The sequence below is a fragment of the Callorhinus ursinus genome, unplaced genomic scaffold (genome assembly GCF_003265705.2).
Source record: "Callorhinus ursinus isolate GAN/ISIS: 27379988/994484 unplaced genomic scaffold, GSC_fseal_2.0 scaffold10, whole genome shotgun sequence".
NCBI lineage: Eukaryota > Metazoa > Chordata > Mammalia > Carnivora > Otariidae > Callorhinus > Callorhinus ursinus.
Window position 1 is genome coordinate 40887622 of NW_027397072.1, and position 25868 is coordinate 40913489.

Below are 25868 nucleotides of genomic sequence, written 5' to 3' on the forward strand. Positions count from 1 at the left end.
AGAGAGAGCATGAGAGGGGGGAGGGTCAAAGGGAGAAGCAGACTCTCTGCCGAGCAGGGAGCCCGATGCGGGACTCGATCCCGGGACTCCGGGATCATGACCTGAGCCGAAGGAAGTCGCTTAACCAACTGAGCCACCCAGGCGCCCCTCATTACTTCTTGCCTGGACAGTTACAATATCCTCATAACCAGCATCTCTGCACCCAGACTTCCCATTGCAGAGGATCATTGTAGAAGACTTTTGACTGCAAGTAAGGAAACCTAACTACAGATTTCTTAAGTATAAGAAACATGTATTATTTCACATAACAAAATATTTGAAGATAAGGCACTTTCAAGAAACCTTGGCATCTCAAGAGCTCATTATGTACACAGATTCTTTTTATTTTTCCACTTTGCCACTGTCAACGTGTTGCACTTCCCTTGACGGCTTCAAGAGAACTGTCATGGTTTGAGAAGGTAGCACATCCTCACACCATGGCGGGCAATGTTTTTTATGTCCTTCTTAAGGAGCAATTCAGTCTTCTCAGAAGTCCCCGAGGCTTCCTCAGGGGTCCTTGACCAGAATTGCAACCCATATCTAGTCTTTTTTTTTTTTCAACCCATGTCTATTCTTAAGTCAATCACTGCGAGGGTAATAATAAAATTACCACGATTGGGCGAGACCGCTAATTTCCAACTGTTTAGAACAAGCATCCCCTTTTGCATCAAATATTTTATAACACTCCTCCTTCCTGAAATGGAAATCAAAGATAATATAATCTACCCTCACACATACTTTAAAAACAAATCAATACAAGCCCTATTGGAATATAGAGGTGGAATAAAGGAATAGAATTTATAAAAAATTATATATATGCATTTCAATATATATGGTAAATTGTATTATCATGACTCCCAGGTATTTCCTGCCGTCCCTGTAACAGAATTATACATACCAACTGATAGCATGTGACTTGCTGTGCCTCACCCAACTGATGCCAGGCAGGCTTGCTTTATGATTTGCTTTGGTCAATGGAACGTGAATGAAAGTGCCACAGCTGAGAAGAGCTTGAAAAGCCATTGCATGGCTCTCCATTCCTCTTTTTTTTTTTCAGGGATAGTGACAGAGATAGTGAGAGAGAGCACAAGTAGGGAGGAGCGGGACAAGCAGGCTCCCAGCTGAGCTGGGAGCCTGATGCGGGGCTTGATCCCAGGAACCTGGAATCGTGACCTGAGCCGAAGGCAGACGTTTAATGACTGAGCCACCTAGGAGTCCCTCTTCTTTCCTTCTGCCGTGACAAGATCTCCCAGGCAGGGGCTACTCCTTTGGCTTGGCTCCCAGAATAAAGATGGTGCAACAGGCGCAGAGTTTCAACTGATGTATATGTGGATAAGAATACAATTTGTTGTTGTAAGCCATTGAAATTTTTGGAGTTTGTTACTGCAGTATGACCTATCAAAAGCTACTAATACAATATGGCATAGTAATATTCTACAGCTAAAGATGCAATCTGTACTTTGTCTGCACATACACACACAGCCTTACCGTGAATCTAGCAGCTTCAAACGTGCACTGATACAATCGCGTTGTATCAACAATTCAAAAGCCAAGAAAAATATCACTATCAGTGCCATGAACTCTTGGGAAAGCTCTGAGTTAAAAAAACAAAAAGGGCATCCCTCAATTTACATTTACAGGCTAGTTGCATTCTTGGAAAATGCAATGTATACTAAATTTGTGCAGAATTTGTCTTTGCTAGATTTACATAATTATAAGGAGATATTTCATCGATACAAATGTGTAGTTATTCATTTACAAGTCCAATTAGATAAAGTTCAAAAGTAAGCAAAATGTAGACATGCTGTTAGAAGTTCGGATAGGTAGATGACTATCCTAGGCACCAGGGTGTGTTCAGTTTGTGAAGATTCATCAAGCTGCACACTCATTTTTAAATTTTATTTTTTCGAGCTGTATACTTGTGACCTGTGCATTTTTCTATATGCATGTTATACAATAATAAAGAGTCTTTAAAGAAAGTCATGAAGTGGGTGCCTGGGTGTCTCAGTCAATTAAGCGTCTGCCTTCAGCTCAGGTCATGATCCCAGGGTCTTGGGATTGAGTCCTGCATTGGGCTCCCTGCTCAGTGGGGAGTCTGCTTTAATCAGGATTAAAAATATTGAGGGGCCTGGGCGGCTCAATCAGCCTCTGCCACTCTGTCAAATAAATAAATAAAATCTTAAAAAAAAAAAGTCATGCAGGGCACAGCACAAATCTTTGATGTGTGGAATTGTCCCATGCCTTCCTGGATGTCTACTATTCCTGACCCGTTTATGAACTGTCAATAGTGTTCCCTAATCATGATAGCCAAACTGCAACCAAACACCCTCAGAAATTTCTATAATGCTCGGCCCCTGGGTGTCTTGTGTTTATACTCATCAAACTTTGCTCCTGGGGCTGGCCCCTTGAAGCTCGTCACCTGCTTCATATCTAAATAAAATTGGGCTGCCATGTGCCATGAAGAAGGCAGGGTAGGAGGGGATGAGGAATGGGTCGTGGTGGTGGTGGTGATGGTGGTTGGATAGATAATTGTCCGTGTCGGTCCCAACATCCTTCACATGCTATCAAATACATCTCAGATCACTTTGTCCCAGCCTCCGAAATCTGCAGTGGCTCTTAACTGTCTACAGGATAAAAAACTCAATGTACCTTTCTAGGCTAATTGTGAGGCTTCTGTTTTCACTGAACCATTCCCTCTCCCTCCTCAAGGTCTTCAAATGCTTTTTTTCCCCCATGAAGCAGCCTCCTATCCAGAGTTCCCGCTCCTTCGTACACCTCTCTAGCATTTACTTCATTCTTTGTTGGCTCCCATCTTGTGGCACTTCCACAGGCCTAGTACAGTGATAGACACTTGCTGGATGCTCAGAAAGGCATGCTGAATTAAACTGAACACGAACACAGCCTCTGTATTTCACAGACAACAGCAGTCCAATATCTAAAATCTTTTAACTGATTGAGACCCACCGTTGCTGTCTGGATAATATACAGCTTTCCATCAGTAGCCTCGATTGTGAATCACCTGTATTTCCCCTCCTTGTAATAGGAATGTATCCTGAACCAGGCTCTGGTAGGAAAATGAAGATGTTTGGCTTTCTTGCACCACGGTAACTTGCACATACCCATCATGCATGGGCTCTGTAATGCCCAATAGAACCAACATTAAGACGGTGGTGGGGCCTGGTAGCGGCGTGGCTTTAGTGTAGACAAGATGGAGTAGGTGAGGCCTGGTGATATTTCAGCTATAACTCAATAAGTATTTACTGAGTATGCATTATGTGCTGGCTACTGTGTATTATGTGCTGGCTTCAATTAATAAGAATCATTCTCTATTCAGTCTAGCCAAGAAGTGATGTACGTGTCCAGGTGCTGGCAGAGAGGTGCAGATAGGAGCTGAGAAGAGAAAGAGAAAGTCTTCGGATGGAAATCCACGAGGGCTAATCAGAGAAAGCGGTGATCGGTAGGGCCTTGTAGGATGGCTAACGTTTGACTAATTAGAAGAGACAGAGGGTCACTCAAAGTGGGGAAAATATTCGAGGGGGCTTATACAATTCTCAGCTCTCTTCTCTGAATTAATAGTATATGGCCTTAAAATCTGGGAATCCTTAGCTCTTCATAGGATTAAAAAAATTGGGGCGCCTGGGTGGCTCAGTCAGTTAAGTGTCTGCCTTCGGCTCAGGTCATGATCCCTGGGTCCTGGGATTGAGCCCCACAGCGAGCCCCACGTCGGGCTCCCTGCTCGGCAGGGAGTCTGCTTCTCCCTCTCCCTCTGCCTGCCGCTCTGCCTACTTGTGCGCGCGTGCTCTCTCTGTCAAATAAATAATCTTTAAAAAAAAAATCTTTTCATTTTAGCTTCAGAGCAAGCCTCATTTGTGATTGGACTAGTAATTGGTCCCTGAATTCTCAGAAAGGAGGGAGAGGGTATAAACCAGCAATTCACTATAATTCTCCCAAGGGTGTCGGTACTCCCCTGTGGCAAGGGATAGAAAAGAGAGCATAAGAGGGCCTGGGGTGCCTCAGTGCTCTCTGGTATTCCAACTCCAGGTTCTGGGGCTGTCCCCACTGTGATTTCCCCATGATCCCAGGGGATCGATCACTGGGAGAAAGGAGGGAACTAGGAAAGGTGGGCCTCTCTGCCAATACTCGGCCTTTCTGGTCGTAACATTCAGGCCTCAGGATGTCTAGATGTGTGTGCCAGTGTGCAGCTGGGGAGCCCAGATGGGTGGGGGAAGGCAGCCTTACCTTATAAACTGATGCGGTGTAAGACTTCTGAAACGGTAAGTGACCTCCCTCTCCCAACTGCATTTCCTTTCCCCACCTTGCCCTGGCCCCATCCAATCAGCTCATCATCTTAGAGTGGAAAAGCAAAAGTGCCCTAAGGCTCCTCTTGATTTGTGTCTTAAATTCGTAGGAAGAGCAAGGCTGTCATGAGCACTGCATAACCTCAGAATAGGAAGGACTTCTTGGGGAGGGGGTGAGAGAGTCATGGGAATCTTCTGAGAGTAAGGGCGCCCTAGGAGACGGGGTTCTGGAACTGCTCTCCAGGGTGAGCCCGCTGGGGTCAGGGAGTCTGTGGGACCCACAGGAAGAAGGCAGCATGCGATTTGCATCCCAGATAGGGCCCCAGAAGAGGTTGGGGCCAAAGAGGCCTTAGGTGTGGCTGCCTAGTCAGGATTCATCGTGCCCATGAGGGGCACCCACGGAGCTCCCAAGGTGGAGGGTGCTTGGGGTGGGGTGGGGGTGGGGAAGGAGGCACCCTTCAGCAACCAACCTTGTAACAGTTGCCAAGTCCTTCCGATCAGCCTCCTCCATCTCCTGCCTCCTCACCCATCTCCTTGCTGCGTGCTCACTCCACTCCAGCTGCTTGTTCTTCCTCAGATGGTCCAGCACACTCTTACCTTAAGGCCGGTGCATTTGCGTTCCCCCTCCTGGAACCTCTTGTCTTACCCAGAGGCCTCCCTTGACTGCCCTATTGAAAACTGCAGTGGTGCTTCCGCTCCCTCCCGTCCCAGCACACTTCTCCCCTTCCCTCCCCAGTCTTTTCCTCCAGAGCCCTTCTCACCAGTAGACCCAGTGTGTTCCTGTTGGGAGGCAGCAGAGATTTCTTCTGTTCCCTCTTCTTTAACCTCCCAACAAGAGACCCCAACAGGGTCAATTATGCTCAAGTGGTAAAGACTCATGAAATCTCACGAAATGTTTGACACAGCAGATGTTCCAAACCTTGGGTTATGGAGTCCCCAAAAGCACACCCCTCGTCCCAAATTCTGGCTCCAGTACTCACTGGCTGTGTGACTTTAGCAAATCCCTAGTCTCTTTGACCTTAGCTTTCCCCATCTGTAAAATGGGTAATTATATTGCTTAAATAGTTTCTGAGAACTAAAAATCCTAACACAACGTGTGGCTCGCAGCAGACACTCAGTAAAGGTTAGTGTCCTTCCCTCCCCCACCCCAGGTAGGGAGGCTAATGTTTCTCTTCCTTAACCCCCCACCCTGACAACCCCAGCCCCACCCCAGGTACACTTACCCTCCATAGCCCAGGTCTGTCAAGTCACTCCTTTGTGCAAAATGGGCAGTGGCTCCCTCAGCCTAGGTGTCCCTGCTCTGGTCTGCTGTGGCGGCCTGTCTCACCCACCAGGATTTTAAGTTCCTGTGGACAGGAATCACACCTCATTCAAATTACTTGCCCTCACCCAGTGTCCAGCCTCTTACGGGCAGACAAAAATGTGGGACAAAGCGCTAAGCAATGTGTCCTCACCTCCCTTTTTAGAAGAAAACTTCACCCCTGGAATCGTAAGCCAGTTTCTTTTGTTCCAAAATGCCCTGCAGCCCCCCCACCTCCCAGCCACTACTCCCCTCCGGGTTGGTCCCCCTCTCCTCAGGGGTCTAGAGGGTGTGACCCTGCGGGGGCTGGCTGCCAGCCGAGCCCTCCCTCCACACACCCACCCTTCCTGCTGCTCCCAGCGCCAGAGGCTGCTCAGCCCAGCACTCCCTCTAACGGCTAGCTTTTGTGGAAGGTTCTGCACTAGGGTTGGAAGACAAAAAGCTAGGCTGTCCCCTCCAGCGCTGATGTTCCTGCTGTGGTTTCCCCTGGATCCCGCCTTTGTTTTCCTTTAAGTTCCAAGAAAGCCTCCGGGAGACTTTTGTGACCTCACCCAATTTCCGACATTCCGGATTTAGTCTCTTACCCCTTTCTTCTCAGACTTTAAATCACTGTTCTTTCCGGGTGTGAATCAGAACTATGAGGCCAGAAAAACAGTGGGACGGTAAAAGCTTACGAAAAACAAATCCTGCTCCCTTGGAAAAGCATTTTTCCCAAGGAGCTTCCAGGAATGACAAAGTGAGGTTACATTTTACATGAAGTGCATGAAAAGCAAGAGCTAAGCAGCTAATAATAGCCCACAAAATCTCATGGAGAAGCAGATAAAATCAACATTAAAAATGGTCCCTCCAAACCGGCCGTTCCGCGCGACCCCCTCCCGCTGTTCTGCGGCAGCAACTCGACTCCGGCGCGTGGGGTTTTGCTGCAGCGACACTGCCCACGCGTTCCCAACTAAGACTCAGACCACGCCAGCCATGCCACGAGGTGTGTTTTATTTTCATTAAACATACAAATAATTTGCTATAATATCCCAGGGCAAACCGGAGAATTTGGCAGTCCGATTGGGGGGGGGTCCCCTCAGAGACCCGCAGGCCGGTGGCGTCGGCACGGAGTGCCCGGGTTCACAGTGCAGCTTGTCGCTCGTGTCCATCTTGCAGGTGGCTCTTCTTCCTCCACATCACGACTGGGGTGTCTCGAAGATGACGGGGGTGGGGAATCCTCCAGGTTCTTAGGAAATTTCACTCCGCTTCTCCTGCTCAATGGCTGTAGAGAGAAGGAAGGCGGCACTGGGGGATAAGGACACCTTGCAACCCCCCGGCCGAGGAACCCGCGAGGTATGGGTCTTAAGAAAGAGGCCTGGGGCTGCGAAGACATGCGCTTCCTGGAACAAAAAGGGGGCCGGGGCCACAGGGACCCGGCGCCGTGGTCAGGTGGGGGTGGGGCTGGGTTCTCGGAAAGGGCGGGGGGGGGGCTGGGCTGGGGGCACGCGGACCCGGAGGCGGGGGTGCACTCACTCTCTTTGGTCGGCAGGGTGTTCTTCTCCTGCGTCTCCGTTTTCTTCAGCTTGGCCTTATCGAAGCTGGCGATTTCCCCCATGTCCGGCTTGTCTGCCATTTTCTTAAAGCGATCCTAGTGGGCAAAGCAAGGCGGTTGGCCTGCGGCCGGGGCCAGCGTCCCCTCCGCCTCTCCGCCGACGCCTCTCGACGTGGCACTCGGCCGGGGCGTTCCCGGTCCCCGCAGGCCGAGGATCTGGGCGCGTCCCGCACCCCCCTCCTAGCCCCAGGGCGTGGTCCATCGGCCGGGCGTCCCGTCGGGCAAGGGCGCCTGTTGCAGCTGCCGCGCGCCGGCCAGGTACACCAGCTCCGACCCCACCCGGATGGGGCCCCCGCCTTAGGCAGCGCTCACCGTGGAGTTCCGCTCCGAGCCAGGCGCCTGGTGCTCCCACTCGCGTCGCTGCAGCAAGAGACAAAAGAACGGCGCCCGCCCCTCGTCTTATATACGCCGCGCCCCGCCCCGCCCCTCGCCCGCCGCAGCGGGGGCGGTGCTGGAAGGCGATGGGCGGGGGCGGGGGCGGTGCGGGCCCCTTGCTTCCCTGCCGCGCCCTCGGTTGGGCCGCCTCGCGGGCAGGGCGCGGCCCTTCCTGTCCCCGGGGGGCGGGGGACCCAGCTCCCGGCGCCCCCAGTTCGCCGTGCCTTTGCGGTGGAGGCTGTGGGCACTGCCTGGTGGGCGCCGGGCCCTCGCTTTCAGTTTGGGGCTGGGCTCCCCTCGCCGGGAATCTGCTGCTCCGCTCCAGAATGGGCGTGGGGGCCGGCGGGGGAGGGGTGTGTGGTGTGTATGTGTAGTATGCAGTCGTAGGTGTGGATGGATGTGCGGCCTTGCACGCGTGCTCTTCAGTAATCCCTGCTCGCAAGAGACCCCCCCCCCAACCTCCCAACTCCCCTTTTCCTCTCCTCGGGGAGGCTGAGCCCTTGCGTCGTCTCGCACTAAAAGAATCCTAGCCGAGGGTTCCTAGTGATGAAGGGGCAGGGGAAACAGGTTTCACTGCTCTTTGCTCAGATTGGGGCTGGTTGCCCTCTCGTCGTCTGCCTTGCTGAGCGGGGCGTTTCATCTTGAAGGCTGGTTACAAGCATTGTCTGAAGGGCGGTAAACAGTCGGAGAGGGCTCTCTGTAGTCCTTCTCTCACCGGGGCTCTAGGAACACTGTGTCCAAGGGTGTGGTTTTCCTCCTTGAAGTTAACCTTGAAAATATCCTTGCAAAGGTTATTTTCCTTATTAACCCATTATAGGAGTGGTGTAATGCGATTGTTCAAATCTTTCTTAGAAAAGTTGTATTTTCAATTGTATTATCTAAAGATGTTTAGATAGTAAGTTCTGTAAATTAACAACCCTAGGGGGGTGAGGCTGGTCTTTGTTTTATTTGTCCCGAACTTCGCTTTTTTAAGCGTCAAGGGGTATTATTAGGAAGCTCTGTTAAAGTGGGATTTGGTGGAAGCATCCTAAATCTTGTCCCTGCCGCCCTGATTTTATCTGCTTTTCTCACATTCCCTCAGTGTGTTTGGAACAGAAGGAAGAGTATTTAGGCTTATGAATGTGATATACCAAAATCCTTGTGTGGCCTTGGGCAAGTCTTTTCCTGCACCTCGGTTTCTTCATCTTTAAAATAGCTTTAGTATAAAGCTTAAGTGAGGTAATAGAAAAGGCACCAATATGGCAGCCCCACGAGACTGCCATACTCAAACTTCATTAGTGTATCGGTCAACTATCTCCACAATATGCTGTGTAACAAACTACTCCAAAACTCAGTGGCTTAAAATAATAATCATTTATTTTTGCTCGTTCATCTGCTGGTCAGTCAGCTGCTGCTGGGTTGGGCTAGGCTGGGCTTGGTTCCAAGCTGCCAGCTGGATCTCATCCTCTGGACCAGTATCTAGCTGATGCTTGTTCTTCCCAAGGTGATGGCAGAACAGGAAGAGGGTGTAGCACAGAAGAGTGTAGAAGTGATGAAGTGTGTGTAAAAGCATATTATGTCAGCTCATGTCTATGAACATCCCATTGGCCAAACCCACTGTTAATGGAGTGGAGAAATATATTCCACCCATGGTGGGGGAGTGAGGGGAATGAATATTTCGTGACTAAAAATCCAACTTCACAGGCAGGGTAGGCAAACAGCTATAGCAAAGAGCCTCCAAGGTGGCTTAAAGCAATAAGAATTTATTTCCCGTTCATGCAGCAACACTATATGCTGGTGTTTCTGGTCGGGCAGCTTACCTCCATGTAGTGACTCAGGTACCCCAGCTTCCCTCTTGTCCTCCTCTGGGTCCTGGAAGTTTACTCCATCCAGCCAGGGGATAGGAAAAGAGGAAAAAATACAGGACTGCATCAGAGTTTTTATGGACCAGTCTTAAAAGTAGTCTCCGTTACTTCTGCTCTCATCTCTTTGTCCAGGACTTAGTCTCATGGTCTTATCTAACTGTGAGGGAGGCTGGGAGCGTAGTCAAGCTGTGCACCCAGGAGAAAAAGAAAGCAGGCTTGGATGGACTTGGAGCATTCTCTGCGATACACTATTGAAGGATCTGCCAAATTTGAGCTTGAAATTTCCAGACCTCCTGAGACATCGACTCTTTGGAAGGTCTCACTGCCACTTGATTCCTTTTCAGATGCAATGCCAAGCATTATTTAGGTATTACCTTACAGGGCCCCACCTTTGGCCTGAGCATTTGTTCCAATTTGGACCCCTGGTGAACTCCAATTCCAACTTTTATTTTGGAAACAGAGGAACCTATTTCTTCTAGAGACAGCTATAATACACGTATCAAATGCCTTTCTTGAATATAGATTGTCCTGTATGACTTTCTTCTAGTGAATGAAATATGGCAGAAGTGATGCTTTTCAGTTTATGAGGTTAGGACATAAAAGGCCCCAGGGCTCTGCCTGACTCTCTCAGGATGCCTTTGCACTCTGAGAAAACCAAGCACCTACAAGGAAAGGCTACTTGTAGGCATTCCAGCTACAGTCTCAGCTGAGGTCTGAGCCAGCAGCTAGTAGCATCAACCAGTAAGCAGGCGAACAGGTGAGCCTCGAACTGTCCCAGCTAGTGCTGGGAGGAGCAAACACAAGTTGTCCCTGGCCAAATTACAGGTTGGTGAGCAAAATAAATTTGTAGTTGTTTTAAATCACTAAGTTTGGGGATGTTTTGTTATGCAGCAGCACCATGAGATGGAAAAGTCATACCTTACTGGTGTCAGGGTCTCAGGTCCCATTTGGGGATTTTTCCTAAATATCTTCTGCGATACTCACACATATACTTATTCAATAAACATTTATCAAATATCCATGAAGTATCTGGCAGTGTCCTCTGGATGTGGAAGACATAAAGATGGTGAGACTCTTGAGTTACAAGTCTAGTGTGGTAAATGAATTACTCTGAGTCAATCAACAAGCTCAGGCTCATACCTTGCATTTACTTATGACTTGGGTGTCATTTATGTCTGACAACATTTCAGCCTGCTGCTTGGAACAGATTGTATACTGTTAACAGATGGTGTTGAGAGAGCTGAACCACTCAACTCCAATTACATTTCCATTTTCTTTGTTGAGAAGGATGCTTTGGAAAATGTCGAGCTAATAAGAGGAAGCTAATGGGCTCTTGATGACTGTCAACTGCAGGGTAGGGAGGTGGGGGAGGGCGTTGGTGTGGGGGGAGCCTTTGGAGATTTGCTGTGGGGCAACATTCCTCAAGGCCTGTTCAATTTGACATTTTTTTTTTTTTAAATTGGGGATTTGAATGGGTATGTAGACAGAATGCTAATTATATTAGGAAGGATGTAACTCTGTAAACGCTAGGGCAAGCTGGATCCTGTGGAGATATGGAGAAAATATGATGAGACTAGACCTGATAGGGGCAGATGTGGGGCCTTCTTGATCTGACCAGAAACCCTACAGGTACAGACAGATGTGATGAACATGATTACCTCTTAAGAGGAGGTGAATTTTGTGGCTGTGTGAGTAAGAGGAAAGAGTTTTCAGTCCTAGTTTCCCTTGATTGTAAGGAAGACATTCACTCTGCTTCAGTTTTTGCCCTTGCTGAAATGCTCATGTGAGATATTTTTCTTAGTCTAGATATTCACATTGTGCACCTTCTTATTTCATTTAGAAAGTTGCTTAAGTGCCTTCTCCTCAGAGAACCTTCATTGACCACCCATCTAGAGTAATTCCCCTGTTATTCTCTCAACTTTTACCTTGTTTCATCTTTCTTCATAGAATTCATCTCTACCAAATGTGTTATATATTCCTTTATTTGTTTATTGTCTCTCACCCCACACTAGGAAATGGAAGAGCTCATCTGTCTGGTTTACCACTGCATTCCCAGCACCAAATGCAATGCATGACACCGTAAGTGCTCGATCAATATTCTTTGAACAATACAAAAAATTCTTTTGTTTTAAATATTTATTTATTTGGGAGAGAAAGAGGGCAGGGAAGGGACAGACCTAGAGGGAGAGAGAAAATCCCAAGCAGATTGCGAGCTGAGTGTGAGCCCGACATGGGCCTCCATCTCATGACCCTGGGATCACAAGCTGAGCTGAAACCAAGAGTCAGATGCTTAACCAACAGTGCCACTGAGGTGCTGAGGTGCCCCAATACATAAAATTCTTAATCAAAATGAAATAAGCTATTCTGGAAGAGGTGATGAGTTCTCTGTCCTTGGAGGCATTCAGTGAGAGGTGGCTAGCCAGGTATGTGGACTGTTACAGAGATAGTTCAGAACTTGCACTGGAGTAGGCTCACAGGTGAGCAAATCTGTTTCTCCCCAGATGACCTTTTTTGTCCTTTTTTTTGCTGTTATCTCAGCCTCCTCTTGGGTACCAGTTTTGTCAGCCTGAGGATGGCTGTGTGACTCTCACACAAGGAGGAATAGGGAGCAAAGAGATCAGGCTGTGACCTCTGTATTCTCCACGCCATCAGAACTCTAGTTCTCTTTGTAGGTCATGGAATTTGAGGACTTCTCCAAGATAAAATTGTGAAGAAGGGGAAGCAGGCCTTTGAGGTTCAGTCTCCCTGATGATCGTTCTGCTCTGTAGATGTGTGGAGGAAAACCCCTTATTTAAACGTTGGCAGCTGCTTAGCTCGCCCAAGTGGCCTATAGCCACAGAGTGGGAATATTATTGCTCCGTTTTCATCTCTGGCGCTAGAACAGCAATAATCGTGGCAACCAACATTATGGAGCGGCTCTTGTGCTCCAGGCCCTGCGCAAAGGACTTCTACAGGTATTATCCCACTTAATCCTCCCGGAAGCAGCGTGAAATGGCACAATTTTGATCATTTCTGCTTTACAGCATAGGATCTGAGACTTGGTTAAGGTCACACTGCAGGTAAGTGGCATTGTTGAAATCTGAATCTGGGTTTAAATTTTTAATTAAATTTTAACATGGAACGATTTCCACATTAAGAGCTCTGTTTTCTCATGGCAGCATTCGATTAGCAGCTTCACCCCTGAAATTGGCCATGTCCTCTTCACTTGACTGGATTCTCTACCACTCCCTAATGTCTTCCCAGCATGGAGACCAGGGGCAGTTGTCATTTCTCATATCTGTACTGGTGTTTTCCTTATAGTAGAGAAATATTTCTTGTGCCTAGACCTCTCTCTGTGGAAGTCAACTTTTAAGGTGGTCCTCAGTGATCCCCCGCTCTTGTTCCCGCCTTTGTGAAGTCCCCTCCTCTGTTGTACAAAGATAAGGTCTGTGTGACCAATGTTTTATGGCAGGGGAGATAGTATGTCATTTCTGAAGTTAAGTTATAAAAGACTCTAATTTCCATTTAGGTGCCTGGCTTTATCTTTCTTTCTCTTGTATCTCTCCTTCTGGGGCAAGCCGACTGCCATATTGTGAGCAGCTCTATGGAGAAGACCATGTAGTGAGGAGCTCAAGGCTGTGGCCAGCAGCCAGTGAGGAGTGGAGGCTATCAACAAGGGAGTTGGGAAGTGGGTCCTCTGGCCCCAAGTGAGTCTTCAGATGGCTGCAGCGCTGGGTGACAATTGGACCGTAACCGCCTGGGAGACCCTGAGCCAGAACTGCTGAGCCAAGCTATTTCCAGAAACTGTGAGATAATAAGTGGTCACTGTGTTATCTTGCTAAGATTTGGAGTAGTTTGTTACTCAGCAATAGATAAACTAATTCACTATCAAAAGTGGGGAGAACAGCTAGATCAAGAGTACCATGTAGTTAAAGCAATGAAGAAAGAGCCTATTTATCTGTGGAAGTAAAGAATACTTACATCATTGTGAAGCCTGCCATAGTAAGAACTAGGTATATGGGAAAGATGAACCATGACATCTTAATGAGCCGGGCCCGTTTTACTTCTTCACGTGGTCTACCTGGCCCCTCTAGCTCTTTGAGTCTTTCAAGCTTGCTGTAAAGCAATGGTTTTTCAAACTGTTTTTGAACTTGTTGATTGCCTCCCTCCCCAAGAAGTGCATTAAGTACATTTCACACTGTGACTCACAAGAGCAAGCCCAAATGAAACAAAAGTTTCCTAGAACAATATTCACTTTCACTATGAGTGTTGTACTCTAAGCTTCTTTGTTCTATTCATTTTCATTTGTAAAACCTCTTCATTTTGAAATGAGCATAGACTCACAGAAAGTTGCAAAGATGGTACACTGAGGTTCCCTGGGTACTCAATAGTAACATCTTATATAACTATAGTGCAATATCAAAACCAGGCACCTGACATTGGTGCAATCTACAGAATTTTCCAGATTTCACCCATTTATTATGTGTATGTGTGTGTATTTCTCTGCAATTTTATCACATGTTCCGAGTTGTACAACCACCACAATCCAGATGCAGACCTATTCCATCACCACAAAGGGAATCCTTCGTGCTACCGCTTTAGAGTGTCACCTACCTCCATTCGACCCCGACTCATAACACCTGGCAACCACAATCTGTTTTCCGTCTCTAAAATTTTCTTTTTTTTTTTTTTTTAGATTATTTATTTATTTGACACAGAGAGAGCAAGAGCAGGAACACAAGCAGGGGGAGTGGGAGAGGGAGAAGCAGGCTCCCCTCCGATCAGGGAGCCTGATGTGGGACTTGATCCAAGGACTCTGGGACCATGACCTGAGCTGAAGGCAGACGCCCAACAACTGAGCCACCCAGGAGCCCTAAAATTTTGTCTTTTGAGATTGGCTTTTCTCGCTCAGCAGAAAGCCCTTGAGATCTATTCAAGTTGTGGAGTGTATCAGTAGTTTGGTCCTTTTTATTTCTGAGTGGTATTCCATGGCATGGATGTACCTGTTGAAGGTCCTTTTGATTGTTTGCAGTTCTCAGCTATTAAAAATAACACTGCCATGGACATTTATGTACATTTTTCTGGTGTGTGCGGACATAAGGTTTCATTTCTCTGGGATAATGTCCAGGGGAGTGGTTGCTGGGTCATATGGTAAGTATATTTTAGTTTTGTAAGAAATTACCAAACAATTTTCAGAGTGGCTGTACCATTTTACATTCCCACCAGCAATGTATAAGAAATTCTTAGCATTCTCACCAGTACTTGGTATTACCACTATTAAAAAACATTTTTTTAAGTTTTATTTAAGTAATCTCTCCACCCAAAGTGGGGCTCGAACTTAAGACCCCCAGATCGAGTTGCATGCTCTCCTGACTGAGTCGACGAGGTGCCCCTCATCGAGGTTTTAATTTGCATTTCCCTAATGGCCCGTGGTGTTGAACTACTCCTTTTCATTTTATTACTTAATTAAAAATATGATTGTGACCTGCCAACCGTGATTTTATCATCCACTAACTGGTTGTGAACAGCAGTTCAAACCCTGTTGTAGTGGGATCCTTTCAATCAGTGGCTTAGCATCCTTTATTTTGAAATCATCCCTTCAACTTCTAAATTCTCCTTTTGCCTTCAAAAGACAGATGTTTCTGAAATTTTATGTTTCATCCAGATGTCCTCTGGGGTCTGAAAAAGATCTAGATAAGAATGATTCCAACTCCTGTTTGATGCTTTCCCATGATTTCTCTGAATTTTCTTTCTTTTTTTTTTAAGATTTTATTTATTTATTTGAGAGAGAGAGAGAATGAGAGATAGAAAGCACGAGAGGGAAGAGGGTCAGAGGGAGAAGCAGACTCCCTGCTGAGCAGGGAGCCCGATGTGGGACTCGATCCTGGGACTCCAGGATCATGACCTGAGCTGAAGGCAGTCGCTTAACCAACTGAGCCAGCCAGGCGCCCAATTTCTCTGAATTTTCTTTGTTTTTTTTTTTAAAGATTTTATTTATTTATTTATTTGACAGAGACAGACACAGCGAGAGCGGGAACACAAGCAGGGGGAGTGGGAGAGGGAGAAGCAGGCTTCCCGCCAAGCAGGGAGCCCGATGCGGGGCTCGATCCCAGGACCCTGGGATCATGACCCGAGCCGAAGGCAGACGCTTAACGACTGAGCCACCCAGGCGCCCCTCTCTGAATTTTCTTATGGTTACTTTTGGTCTCTCTGAATTTTTGTGTCTCCACAGTGATGCACATCCAAACATGGCCAGCCCTTGGCTTTCATTTCCTTCTTCACATTAGTTGTAAATATAAGGCTGGTTTGTGCATTGCAACCTTTTTTTTTTTTTAAGATTTATTTATTTATTTGAGAGAGAGAGAGAGCCCTTGTGTGCATGAGCAGAAGAAGGACAAAGGGAGAGGAAGAGAGGGAATCCACAAGCAGACTCTCCATTGAGCACAGAGCCTGATGCTGGGCTCGATCCCAGTACCCTGAGATCATGACCTGAACTGAAACCAAGAGTGGGATGCTCAACCAACTGAGCCACCTAGGTGTCCCCACAGTTTTTTTTCTTGCTTTCCCTTAAGCATAATTACTAACTGTGTTATCAAGATTTTCACACAGGGACGCCTGGGTGGGTCAGTTGTTAAGCGTCTGCTTTTAGCTCAGGTCATGATCCCGGGGTCCTGGGATCGAGTCCCACATCGGGCTCCCTGCTCAGCGGGAAGCCTGCTTCTCCCTCTCCCACTCCCCCTGCTTGTGTTCCCTCTCTCGCTGTGTCTCTCTCTGTCAAATAAATAAACAAAATCTTGAAAAAGAAAAGATTTTCACATAACTTGTGTTCTACAGAGAGTATGATCTGAACAATTAAAAAATAAGATGTAATTGCATTCAAAGTGTACAAAACTTGAATATATATATATATATATACAGTCAATTCTCATTATTTATGGTCGTAGTTCTATCAAGTCACTGCTGATGCTGAATTAGTGAATACTAAATCATTGCTCCTAGGACACATACAGTTAGGTTCCTGTGAGCTTTTGGTCACAGCATTTTGTCAGCTGATCAATACATAACCTTGTTTTATGTGTTTCTGTTGAAAGACACCTTATTTAGTATATATTGTTGTTCATTAACATTAAACTTCCAGCCAATGGCACTTTAAAATACTCGAACAAAGCTTATCTGACAATGTATTTTCTCTGTGAGGTGCATCACAGCCTCCTTGTGCTTGAGAGTACTAGACAGCCCTTTGGCACTACGCATGGCGCCATTTTGAACAGTGAAACCACCAACAAAAATGAGAAAAGTAAGATACTAAACAGACTGCGAAAAGGAGTGTTGTTTACATTATGAAAACTAAAATAAGAAGGCAGAACATTGCCTTGTTTGGCCTCAGCTAGAAACATGTGCATTGGGGGACCTAGATTTTTTGGCACTCTGTGCCTGTCCTCAAATGACCACAAAATTGCTGTGGATATTGATTTCGGGGTTACAAATAAATTTTAGGAGGTAAGTGAATTCTCAAATAGGGAATCCACGAATAATGAAGATTGACTGTGTTTTCATAAAAGCTGTGAGTTAAATTTAAAAATGTTAAATTTCATATATATTTTAAACAAGATTTTTCCCCTAAAATATTATCTAGTATTCTACAGCAAAATACAAATAATTATTAATGAATTTCAAAATTGCAAGCCAGCCTCATTTAAAAATAAAATATTTGATTAAAATTTTTGTATATGTAGTAGTTAAATGCAATGAATAATTTTTATAAAATTTAAACTGCCTGCAATTCTAGCATTCACAGTCTCTCTTGTGGCCAATATAATCTGTATATTGCTTCGTATGTGTTATATGCAGACCTACATATGTACAAATAGAAGAATAACCTGAACTATGTACTATTGCAAAATATCGCTCAGCTGTCACATGTGCACCTGCTGGGAATACTGTGCTAATTTGTGAGTAGTTCCTGTAGCTATAAGAATTTCTGTGCTAATTTTTGGAGCCATAGACTGGAACAGGAAAAGGAGCCAGAAAATGGGCGTTTGGTAATACTGGGAATTGCGGTTTCCGAAGAATCTGTGAGAGAAAACGTTTGAGGGACCCAAGTGCTTAGGTAAGGGCTCTTGTCACTCCACTCATCCCTAATCTCAGGGGAGTATTTCATCTTTGGTGCTGGCTGGAGGCTAGGTCTCCACACCTGTCTGTCTGGCACTGAGGTGCAGTCAGCCTTTGCTTCCAGGATATGGAGGAAGGAAGCCTGTGTCCAGATCTGCATGGTGCCCGTGTGTGCGTGGTGGTCTAACGGGCCAGCCCCTCTTGCCTGGGTCTTTGGAAGGGACACCTACAAGCAATGCTGCAAATGAACGAAAGCAAACAAAATCGGTGTAAGTGTCTGTGTAGGATAAATTCTGTTTCTTTATAGTTTTTGACCAATTTTCACATATTTCTGACTTCTTTTTAATTTGCATAGGTTCTGGAAAATCGGCCCCTTCCACGTACTACATTTTTTATCCTCCTTTTTTAAAGAATATGCAAAAGTGCCATTTTCTTCTCAGTTAATTTGCTCATTTCAGAATTCTGTCTCCTTTATGCAATGTGTTGCTCTTTGGCTTGGAGCCAGATTACTAAGCTTCCCCCAATCAAGCCTGATAAAAAGACAATTACAAGCTCACTGGGGAAGGAGTAATAATTTATACGGGCAAGTAGGAAGAAAGGATTTACTTACTATCACTGCACCTCCAGAAAGGACTGTGGTAGATGTGTGCTTTCAGGCAGGCCCCCTCTGTTGTAATGAAAGTATAGACGTATTTATGAAGCACCTCAGATAGCACATGGGGGTCAGGAGACCTGGGTCTAAGCACTGGCACCATTACCTAGCAGCCCTGGGCCGGCGGACCGTTACATTGTTTCTCTGAACTCCGATTTCCTCCTCTAAGAAAGGGAGATTGTAACTGAGCTGTCACAAGGATCTGTGAGATCAAGTATCTGAAAGCATTTTGTAGGTGAGATGTATCATGTGAAGGGGAGTGGTTCAACTACTTTGGTTTCTTTTTATAATTTCCCTGAACCATGCTAATTACTTCTCTCTAGTACTTTCGAAGCTAGTCTCAGTATTATTCTATTGTTATCATTCCATGCTCCCCAATATGCTCCTGAGCTGAATGTTTATGCTTTGAAAGAGGTTTCTGGAAATGTTAAAGGACACGGTGATAATGGATGGAAGAAAATGCCAGAGTTCTGAAATTAAGATCAGATGATATCTGGAATTGCCTGGGAATTGTTTGCCAGGAAGCCAGGGGAGGTTTCCAGGGCCGGAAGTGGGAGGGGACAGGGCTGGGATTTCCCACAGTATTGGTTTGCGTGGGCTGCCATAACAAAATGCCACATACCACAGACTAACAACAAAACAACAAACTTTTTTGTTGCCTAAACAACAAAGATTTATGTTCTCACAGTCTGGAGGCTGAAAAGTCCAAAATCAAGACGTGGGCAGGTTTGGTTTCTTCTCTCTCCTTGGCTGGTCGATGGCTGCCTCATCACTGTGTCCTTACATGGCTGTCCTTCTGTGCATGCTCATCCCTGATGTCTCTGTCCCCATATTTCCTCTTCTTACAGACTCCAGTCAGATCGCATTAGACCTCACCTCAACAGCCTTATTTAACGTAATCAGCTCTTTAAAGGCCTTATCTCCAAATACGATTATATTCTGAGGTATGGGGGGTTAGGACATATGAAATTTGAGGGGACACAATTCAGCCCATAACACTCATCAACATTGAACTCACATGTGAGCACAGGTGCTGCCCTTGGCCCCGAACAGGAACTCGGACTTCCAGCCCCCGTGAACTGATGCAAACACATGACTTCTTGCAGGTACCAATACATATTGTGACCAGTTGTATAAATCAGGGAGCTCTCAGCTGGGAGTCCGACTTTCATTTGACATGTTTCATTCTTTCATGTGCTCATGTATTTATTCAACAAGCATCTCCTGGGTGCCTGTCAGGTGCTGAGCACTAGGCCAGGTGCAGAGGATTCCAGGCCATCTTGCCTCTGACCTTGAGCTGCTCATGGTGTGTAATGGGAAATGGACACATAAATAAGGAGATGGGATGATGTATGATGGGCATCACAGGATGAGTCTACACCACATTTGTTGGTGGCATAGGCTGATCCACATGGCCGTGGGCGTTTGAGCTGAATGTTTCGCAATGTGTAATGCCACTAAGAATAATAGCAGACATTCACGGGATCTTCACTCTGTGGTAGGCTCAGTGCTATGTGTTTTACTTGTGTTATCTCAACAATAGTAATCTCAACCACAACTGCTACTGGGTGGTTGAGTCCTTATGCTTACCCCGGAGCAAGTGCTGTCACCTTCATTTCACTGCTGAGGAACCAAAGGCCCAGGGAACTTGTTAAGGACTGAATGCGTCCCTGAAAAATACATCTGTGGGAGCCCTAACTCCCAGTGTAATGGTGTTAGGAGCTGGGGCCTTTGGGAGGTGATTAGGTTTAGATGAAGTCAAGAGGGGCAACTCTCATGATGGGATTAGTGCTTTTATAAAATGAGGAAGAGGCAGGAGGGATGTCTCCCTTTCTCTCCACAAGTGCCTGGAGGAAAGGTCTCGTGAGCGCACAGTGAGAAGGTGCTACAAGGCTGGTCTGCAAGCCAGGAAGAGGACCCTCACCCAAAGCTGACACCGTTGGCATCTTGATCTTGGATTTTCCAGTCTCTAGAATTGTGAAAAATAAATGGCTGTGGTTTAAGCCTCCCAGTCAGCGGTGCTTTATTCTGGCCGCCCAAGGCAACTAAAACGGAAGTAAAGGAACTCGCTCAAGGTCTCCTGGGCCTAAGTGGCAGGGATGGGATCAGAGGTTATGATGGTGAAAATCTCAGCAGAAGCAAGGCAGGGAGGAGCAGGGAAGAAAGCAAAGAGGGATGGTAGAGGGTGTCATGCCTTGGCCCCTCCATGCCTCAGGGTCCTCATCTGTACAACAGTAGTGACAGCAACAGGATACACATCCCAGGGTTGCAAAGTGCTTAGAACAGCACCTGGCGCATGGTGAAGACTATGCTGGTGTTTGCTCTTACTGCATTGTTGATGGATTTCATGGATGCAAGCAGATTGATTAGGAGATTGGCACTATGATCTACACAAGAGATAATGAGGGTCGGGCTCACAGAGTGGCAATGGGGATAAAAAGCTGAGAAATTTGAAAGTTAATCACCGTAGAAAATAAGCAGTTGGTGGATGTGATGTAGTGGTGACAGAGAGGGGTCTCCAGCTGGCTTGGGTGACATAGTGACATTAATAGAAATAACTAACACTGTGTGCTCGGCTCTGTGCTGAATGTCCCTCCCTATGCATCCAGAGCCTCACCCAGTTTGATTATTTTTTCATAACATTTATCATACTACCTGACATATGTATATATAGTATAGTACATACTATATATTTATGTAGTATAATAAATAACTGGGGACTGTAGCCTAGCCAAAATGACACATCAAAAAAGTCCTTACAGGGGCGCCTGGGTGGCTTAGTTGGTTAAGCCTTTGACTCTTGATTTCCGTTCAGGTCATGATCTCAGGGTCATGAGAAGGAGCCCTACTTCAGGCTCACACTCAGCGGGAGTTTGCTTGAGATTCTCTCTCTCCTTCACCTTCTGCCCCTCACCCTACTCACACATGCACACGCACGCGTGCGCGCTTTCTCTCAAATAAATAAATAAAATCTTCGGGACACCTGGCTGGCTCAGTCGGTTAAGTGACAGTAGGGGTAAGCTGGCCCTGTGAAGAGGGCCCCAGGGAAGGCTGCCCAAGCCAGAGATTTAAGGAAAGTGGAAGTTAGATTCAGTTAATCTGCAAAGCCAGGAAGGTCAGCCAAAAAAAACAGACCCTGAGTTATCCCAGCAGCAGGTACTTCATGAATGGGGGCAGATTAGCTTCTGGATCTGGGACCTCCTTGGGGAAGAGGGAAAGAGAATGGACCCCAAAGACTTTCTCCCAGAGGGCCTGAATGAAGCCCTAGGAGACTTTGAGCAGGAAGGTAATGCGTTACCTTTAATGTGCTGGAGTGGGCTTCCAAGTACCCCCAGAGAAATAAACAAAGCTGCATTCCCTGCCCCTCCCCCCTCCCCCCCCATATGGGTTGTATGTTCCCTGGACATATACAACGTAAAAGTCTCTCCCATTTGCTTTGCCTTTCTTCTATCCCAGCATCTGTATGTTTTTTTTGTGAATGGGGCATGGTAGGCTTTACAGCCCCAGTATGGTGACCCTGGGGCGGTGGTGTGAGCTGTGCTCTTTAGATCGCAAGTCACTGGGACTTCCTTTTTTAATTTAATTTAATTTATTGATTTATTTTAGAGAGAGAGAGAGACAGATAGCAAGCCCACGAGTGGGAGGTGGGGAAGAGGGAGAGGGAGAGAGAATCCCAAGCAGACTCTGCGCTGAGTGCGGAGCCTGACACAGGGTTCGGTCCCACAACCCTGAGACCATGACCTGAGCCGAATTAAGAGTCCGTCGCTCAACTGACTGAGCCACCCAGGCGCTGGGGAAAGGGGGTGTTTCGGCTTGGGTTTCCAGGGAAGCAGACTCTGAGCTGGTTTCGTGTGCAGGATATTTATTAAGGAGTGCCTTAGGATTAACACCTATGGAAGGGGAGGAAGGGAGTGAGATGGGGCCGAGGATGAAGTCAAGCTTGGACAGCCTCACTAACCCCGACACCCTGGGCGCCTCTGGCACTAGAGTTGTCCCAAGGTGTGCTGAGATGGCCTTGGGAAGGGTGAGCTGGCTCTCCGCAGCTGAGACAATACGGAGGGCCTGGCAGCTGTGTGCTGACGGTGCCCCTAGCCAGCTGGGGCAGTAAGCCCTCCCTGGAAGGAGGGCGTGGCAGGGCCTCTCCGTGTCCATCACAGGGGGTTTAGGGTAAGAATACCTGAAGGCTGGAAATCCACTGCTGCCAGCAACCCCCCAGAAACTCTGAGTTTCTCCTGCACTGCCCCCTGGTTCTCCTCACTCGCCCTGTGAGTTTCCCTCTTATCTCCTGTCTGCTTCCTCCGTGGGTCTGGCCTGCTCTCTCCTGGGCACCACCCGGATCATTCTTACCAGGTTCTTCTGATCAAGTTCTGGAAGAGTTGTTCACATTGACCTGGGACTGTCAGCCCCAAACTCTTGCATGGAATGCTGGTTCTGGAAATGTTACTATGTCTTTCAAAAGTGGGTGATACCTGCGGGCAGGTTCATTGTCCTCCCTTCTTTTGTGTATGTTTAAAAAAATCTCCTTAATAGGGCACCTGGGTGGCTCAGTTGGTTAAGCGACTGCCTTCGGCTCAGGTCATGATCCTGGAGTCCCGGGATCGAGTCCCACATCGGGCTCCCTGCTCAGCGGGGAGTCTGCTTCTCCCTCTGACCCTCTTCCCTCTCGTGCTCTCTATCTCTCATTCTCTCTCTCTCAAATAAATAAATAAAATCTTTAAAAAAAAATCTCCTTAATAGAAAATATAAGTCAACAAATCTTCTGAAAGAACATGTTAGCTGGTGATGGGAGGAGGAGGTAGAGGGTGGGTGAAAGTGTGGATTCTGAAGTTAGAGTGTGCAAGTTGGAGTCCAGCTCCTAGTGCATGGAGGAGCTCAGCAAGGATCTCACCTCCTGAGGCTGAGCTCTGCTTCCCCAGCAAGGGCCCAGGGCAAGCGGGCCCATGACAGACGGGCGCAGGGGTGCCTGGCATACCCATGGCAGTTCTTTTATGGAAAAATATCAAGGATGAAGCCCACAGTGTACTTTTTCTTTTTTTTTTAAGTTTTTATTTAAATTCAGTTAACATACAGTGTAATATTAGTTTCAGGTAGACAATAGAGCGATTCAGCACTTCCATCCATCACCCGGGGCTCATCACGAGTGCGCTCCTCCACCCCATCACCTGTTTCATCCCTCCCCCCACCTGCCTCCCCTCTGGTAACCGTCAGTTTGTTCTCTGTAGTTAAGAGTCTGTTTCTTGGTTTGCCTCTCTCTCTTTTTTCCCCCTTTGCTCCTTTGTTTTGTTTCTTAAACTCCACATATGAGTGAAATCAATATGGTGTTTGTCTTTCTCTGACTGGCTTATTTTGCTTTGTGTTATACTCTCTAGCTCCATCCATGCCGTTGCAAATGGAAAGATTTCATTCTTTTTTTATGGCTAAGTAATATTCTAGTGTGTGTGTGTGTGTGTGTGCAGTATATCTTCTTTATCTATTCATCGATCGATGGACATTTCTGCTGTTTCCATAATTTGGTTGTTGTTGATAATGCTGCTATAAACATCAGGGTGCGTGTATTCCTTTGAATTAGTATTTTTGTATCCTTTGGGTAAGTACCTAGTAGTGCAATTGCAGGATAGTAGGGTAGTTCTGTTTTTAACTTCTTGAGGAAACTCCATACTGTTTTCCAGGGTGGCTACACCAGCTCTCATTCCCACCAACAGCGCATGAGGGTTCCCCTTTCTCTGCATCCTTGCCAACACCTGTTGTTTTTGTGTTGTTGATTTTAGCCAAAATGTATTTTAAAAAGTTGTACGTGTCTGTATACAGGGACCAACTGGAAAAAATAATTTTAGTGATGCCTCATTTCTGGGAGACTATAAAATATATTTTTCTCTGTAGACCCAGATCTCCTTGGGGTAAGTGTGTGCATGCAGACTTGGAGAAAGCCTCCTCTTGGGCTGGAATTCTGGGCCCATGAGGAGGTGCCACGGGGACCTTAGGAAGAAGGGAAGCAGATCGCAGACCCTCTGGCCAGGGTGGCTGGTGGCCTGCTGGTGGGAGGGGATCTGGGCAGAGATTCTCCCTCCCTAAGGCTGCTGACATTGGTCTGTGAGGCTCGGCCCCATATGGATTGCCATTTATGGGGCAAAAAGAAGTTACCATCCTGAAAAACAACAGGCCTCTGGCAAGGAATGAAAGAAGCAGGGATGGAGATGCCTCCCGACTCCGTCATAAAAGTATCAGTTGCCAGACGCCAGGGCGGCATTCCAAAGGCTGGTGGGGTCTCAGGGGCCAGATGGGGGTCACAGCAGACAGACGGCAGAGGGACAGTGGCTGGGGTTGCTGGCAGCACATTGCATCTCTTAGAAAGGACCAGCCAGGCCAGCAGCACTCTGGGCCACCACTCCTGGAGTTGGAATAACAAGAATGAAAATCCCGATGGGTTTTTTTCAGCACTGATTTTCTTCAATGCATTATCCCCTGCAGCATCATTCCTGTTTGTACAAATGGCATTTGGCCATGTTGTGAAGAGCTGGTGTGGTAGCTGGTGGGAAGAAGGAATAGACTGTTAGGTTTTGAAGTGCAGAGCACACTCCCAACTGGACTCGCCACAGAGGATGTCCTCAAGAAGGATTTGGTTTAAAAAAATAATAAAATTAAAGAAATAATAAAAGTCGTGATTTTTATTTAAAAAAAAAAAACGGCAATACAGAAGCACAAAGAGTAAAAACTAAAGACCCTCTTTTCTTCCCTTTCCGACCCCACACCAATCCCTCTCTCTCCCCAGAGAAAAAGTCATCAGTTTGGTGTGTGTCCTTCCATTTCAGAACATAAAGATGTACCTCATTCTTTCAACTGCCCATATAGCTTTTCATTACAAGGATTGTTTGAGATTTTTACTGTGATAATGCCTCCATGAACTGAGCTTGGTGATTCCCAAACTGCGGTGTGTATGTGTGTGTGTTTGCACGTATGCATCAGTATTTCCTTAGGACAGATCCTTACAGTGGAACTTCTAGGTCAAAGGGGCATGTACATTTTAAATGGTGCCAAATTGTCTTACAAAAAGCCTTTAATTCCTGCTGGATATCGCCATACTTTTATTTTTGCCAATTTGAGAGGTAAAAAATGCATGTTGTTTTATTTTGCTTTATTAAAAGAATATTTATTCCATTTTTAAAACAATTATGGTAAAATATACATAACATTTACCATTGTAATCATTTTTAAGGGTATAGCCCTGTGGCATTGAGTACACCCACATTGTTTGGCAGCTTATCACCACCATCCTTCTCCAGAATTAATTGCTTTTATTGGATTAGCTAGTGAGGATCTTTTTGTCTATGGACTATTATATTTTTCCTTCAGGCCTCTCACCCTCCTTCTCTTTGTGTCTTTTGCCTTTTTATGATCTCTGCAGATTTTCTAACTAGGCTGATGTCCTTTTTCTTTCTCTTTTTTAAAAATTAAGAGTTTTTCTGTATTATGACTATGATCTATTTTCAGTTTTACATTTCTTGCATGTCTCCTTAAATATTACATTAGTTTTAATTTTTACAACATTTCTGCAAGATAAGTATTATTATTCCCGTTTTGTGGATGAAGAAGCTAAAGTTCAGAGGGGTCATGTGACCTGCCTGAGGTGACATAGCTGAGGTGGCAGAGACGAGATGAGACAGCTCGGTCTGGCTTTCCA

At 46.4% G+C, this 25868-nt stretch overlaps 1 protein-coding gene and 2 long non-coding RNA genes across 3 annotated transcripts in view; 1 reads left to right on the forward strand and 2 right to left on the reverse strand.

Annotated features, from left to right (window-relative positions):
- Positions 1 to 6118, reverse strand: part of LOC141373593 (uncharacterized) — a 25978-nt gene extending 19860 nt beyond the window's left edge. The window contains exons 1-3 of the long non-coding RNA XR_012379764.1: positions 5980 to 6118; positions 5561 to 5683; positions 4808 to 5005 (exon numbers count right to left, since the gene is read on the reverse strand). This is a non-coding gene — a long non-coding RNA (uncharacterized lncRNA). The remainder of the gene's footprint in view (positions 1 to 4807; positions 5006 to 5560; positions 5684 to 5979) is intronic.
- A 492-nt stretch (positions 6119 to 6610) lies between these two features.
- On the reverse strand, positions 6611 to 7688 carry TMSB10 (thymosin beta 10). Its single transcript, XM_025868303.2, has 3 exons — positions 7541 to 7688; positions 7150 to 7264; positions 6611 to 6898 (listed from the first exon to the last, which is right to left on the reverse strand). The coding sequence occupies exons 2-3, from the start codon at positions 7247 to 7249 to the stop codon at positions 6864 to 6866; spliced, it is 135 nt and encodes a 44-aa protein (XP_025724088.1). The 5' UTR covers positions 7250 to 7264; positions 7541 to 7688; the 3' UTR covers positions 6611 to 6863.
- A 77-nt stretch (positions 7689 to 7765) lies between these two features.
- Positions 7766 to 14065, forward strand: LOC112820655 (uncharacterized). The gene is made up of 3 exons (XR_003207220.2): positions 7766 to 7857; positions 11460 to 11526; positions 12120 to 14065. It is a non-coding gene; the product is annotated as an uncharacterized lncRNA (long non-coding RNA).
- Positions 14066 to 25868: the final 11803 nt, after the last annotated feature.

What these genes read in the sequence shown, in the direction of transcription:
- TMSB10 (XM_025868303.2), bottom strand. Translation starts at nt 7,249, where the DNA reads ATGGCAGACAAGCCGGACATGGGGGAAATCGCCAGCTTCGATAAGGCC. An exon ending in CACCCTGCCGACCAAAGAGA is followed by an intron (nt 6,899 to 7,149) that starts GTGAGTGCACCC and finishes TTCTCTCTACAG; the next exon opens with CCATTGAGCAGGAGAAGCGG.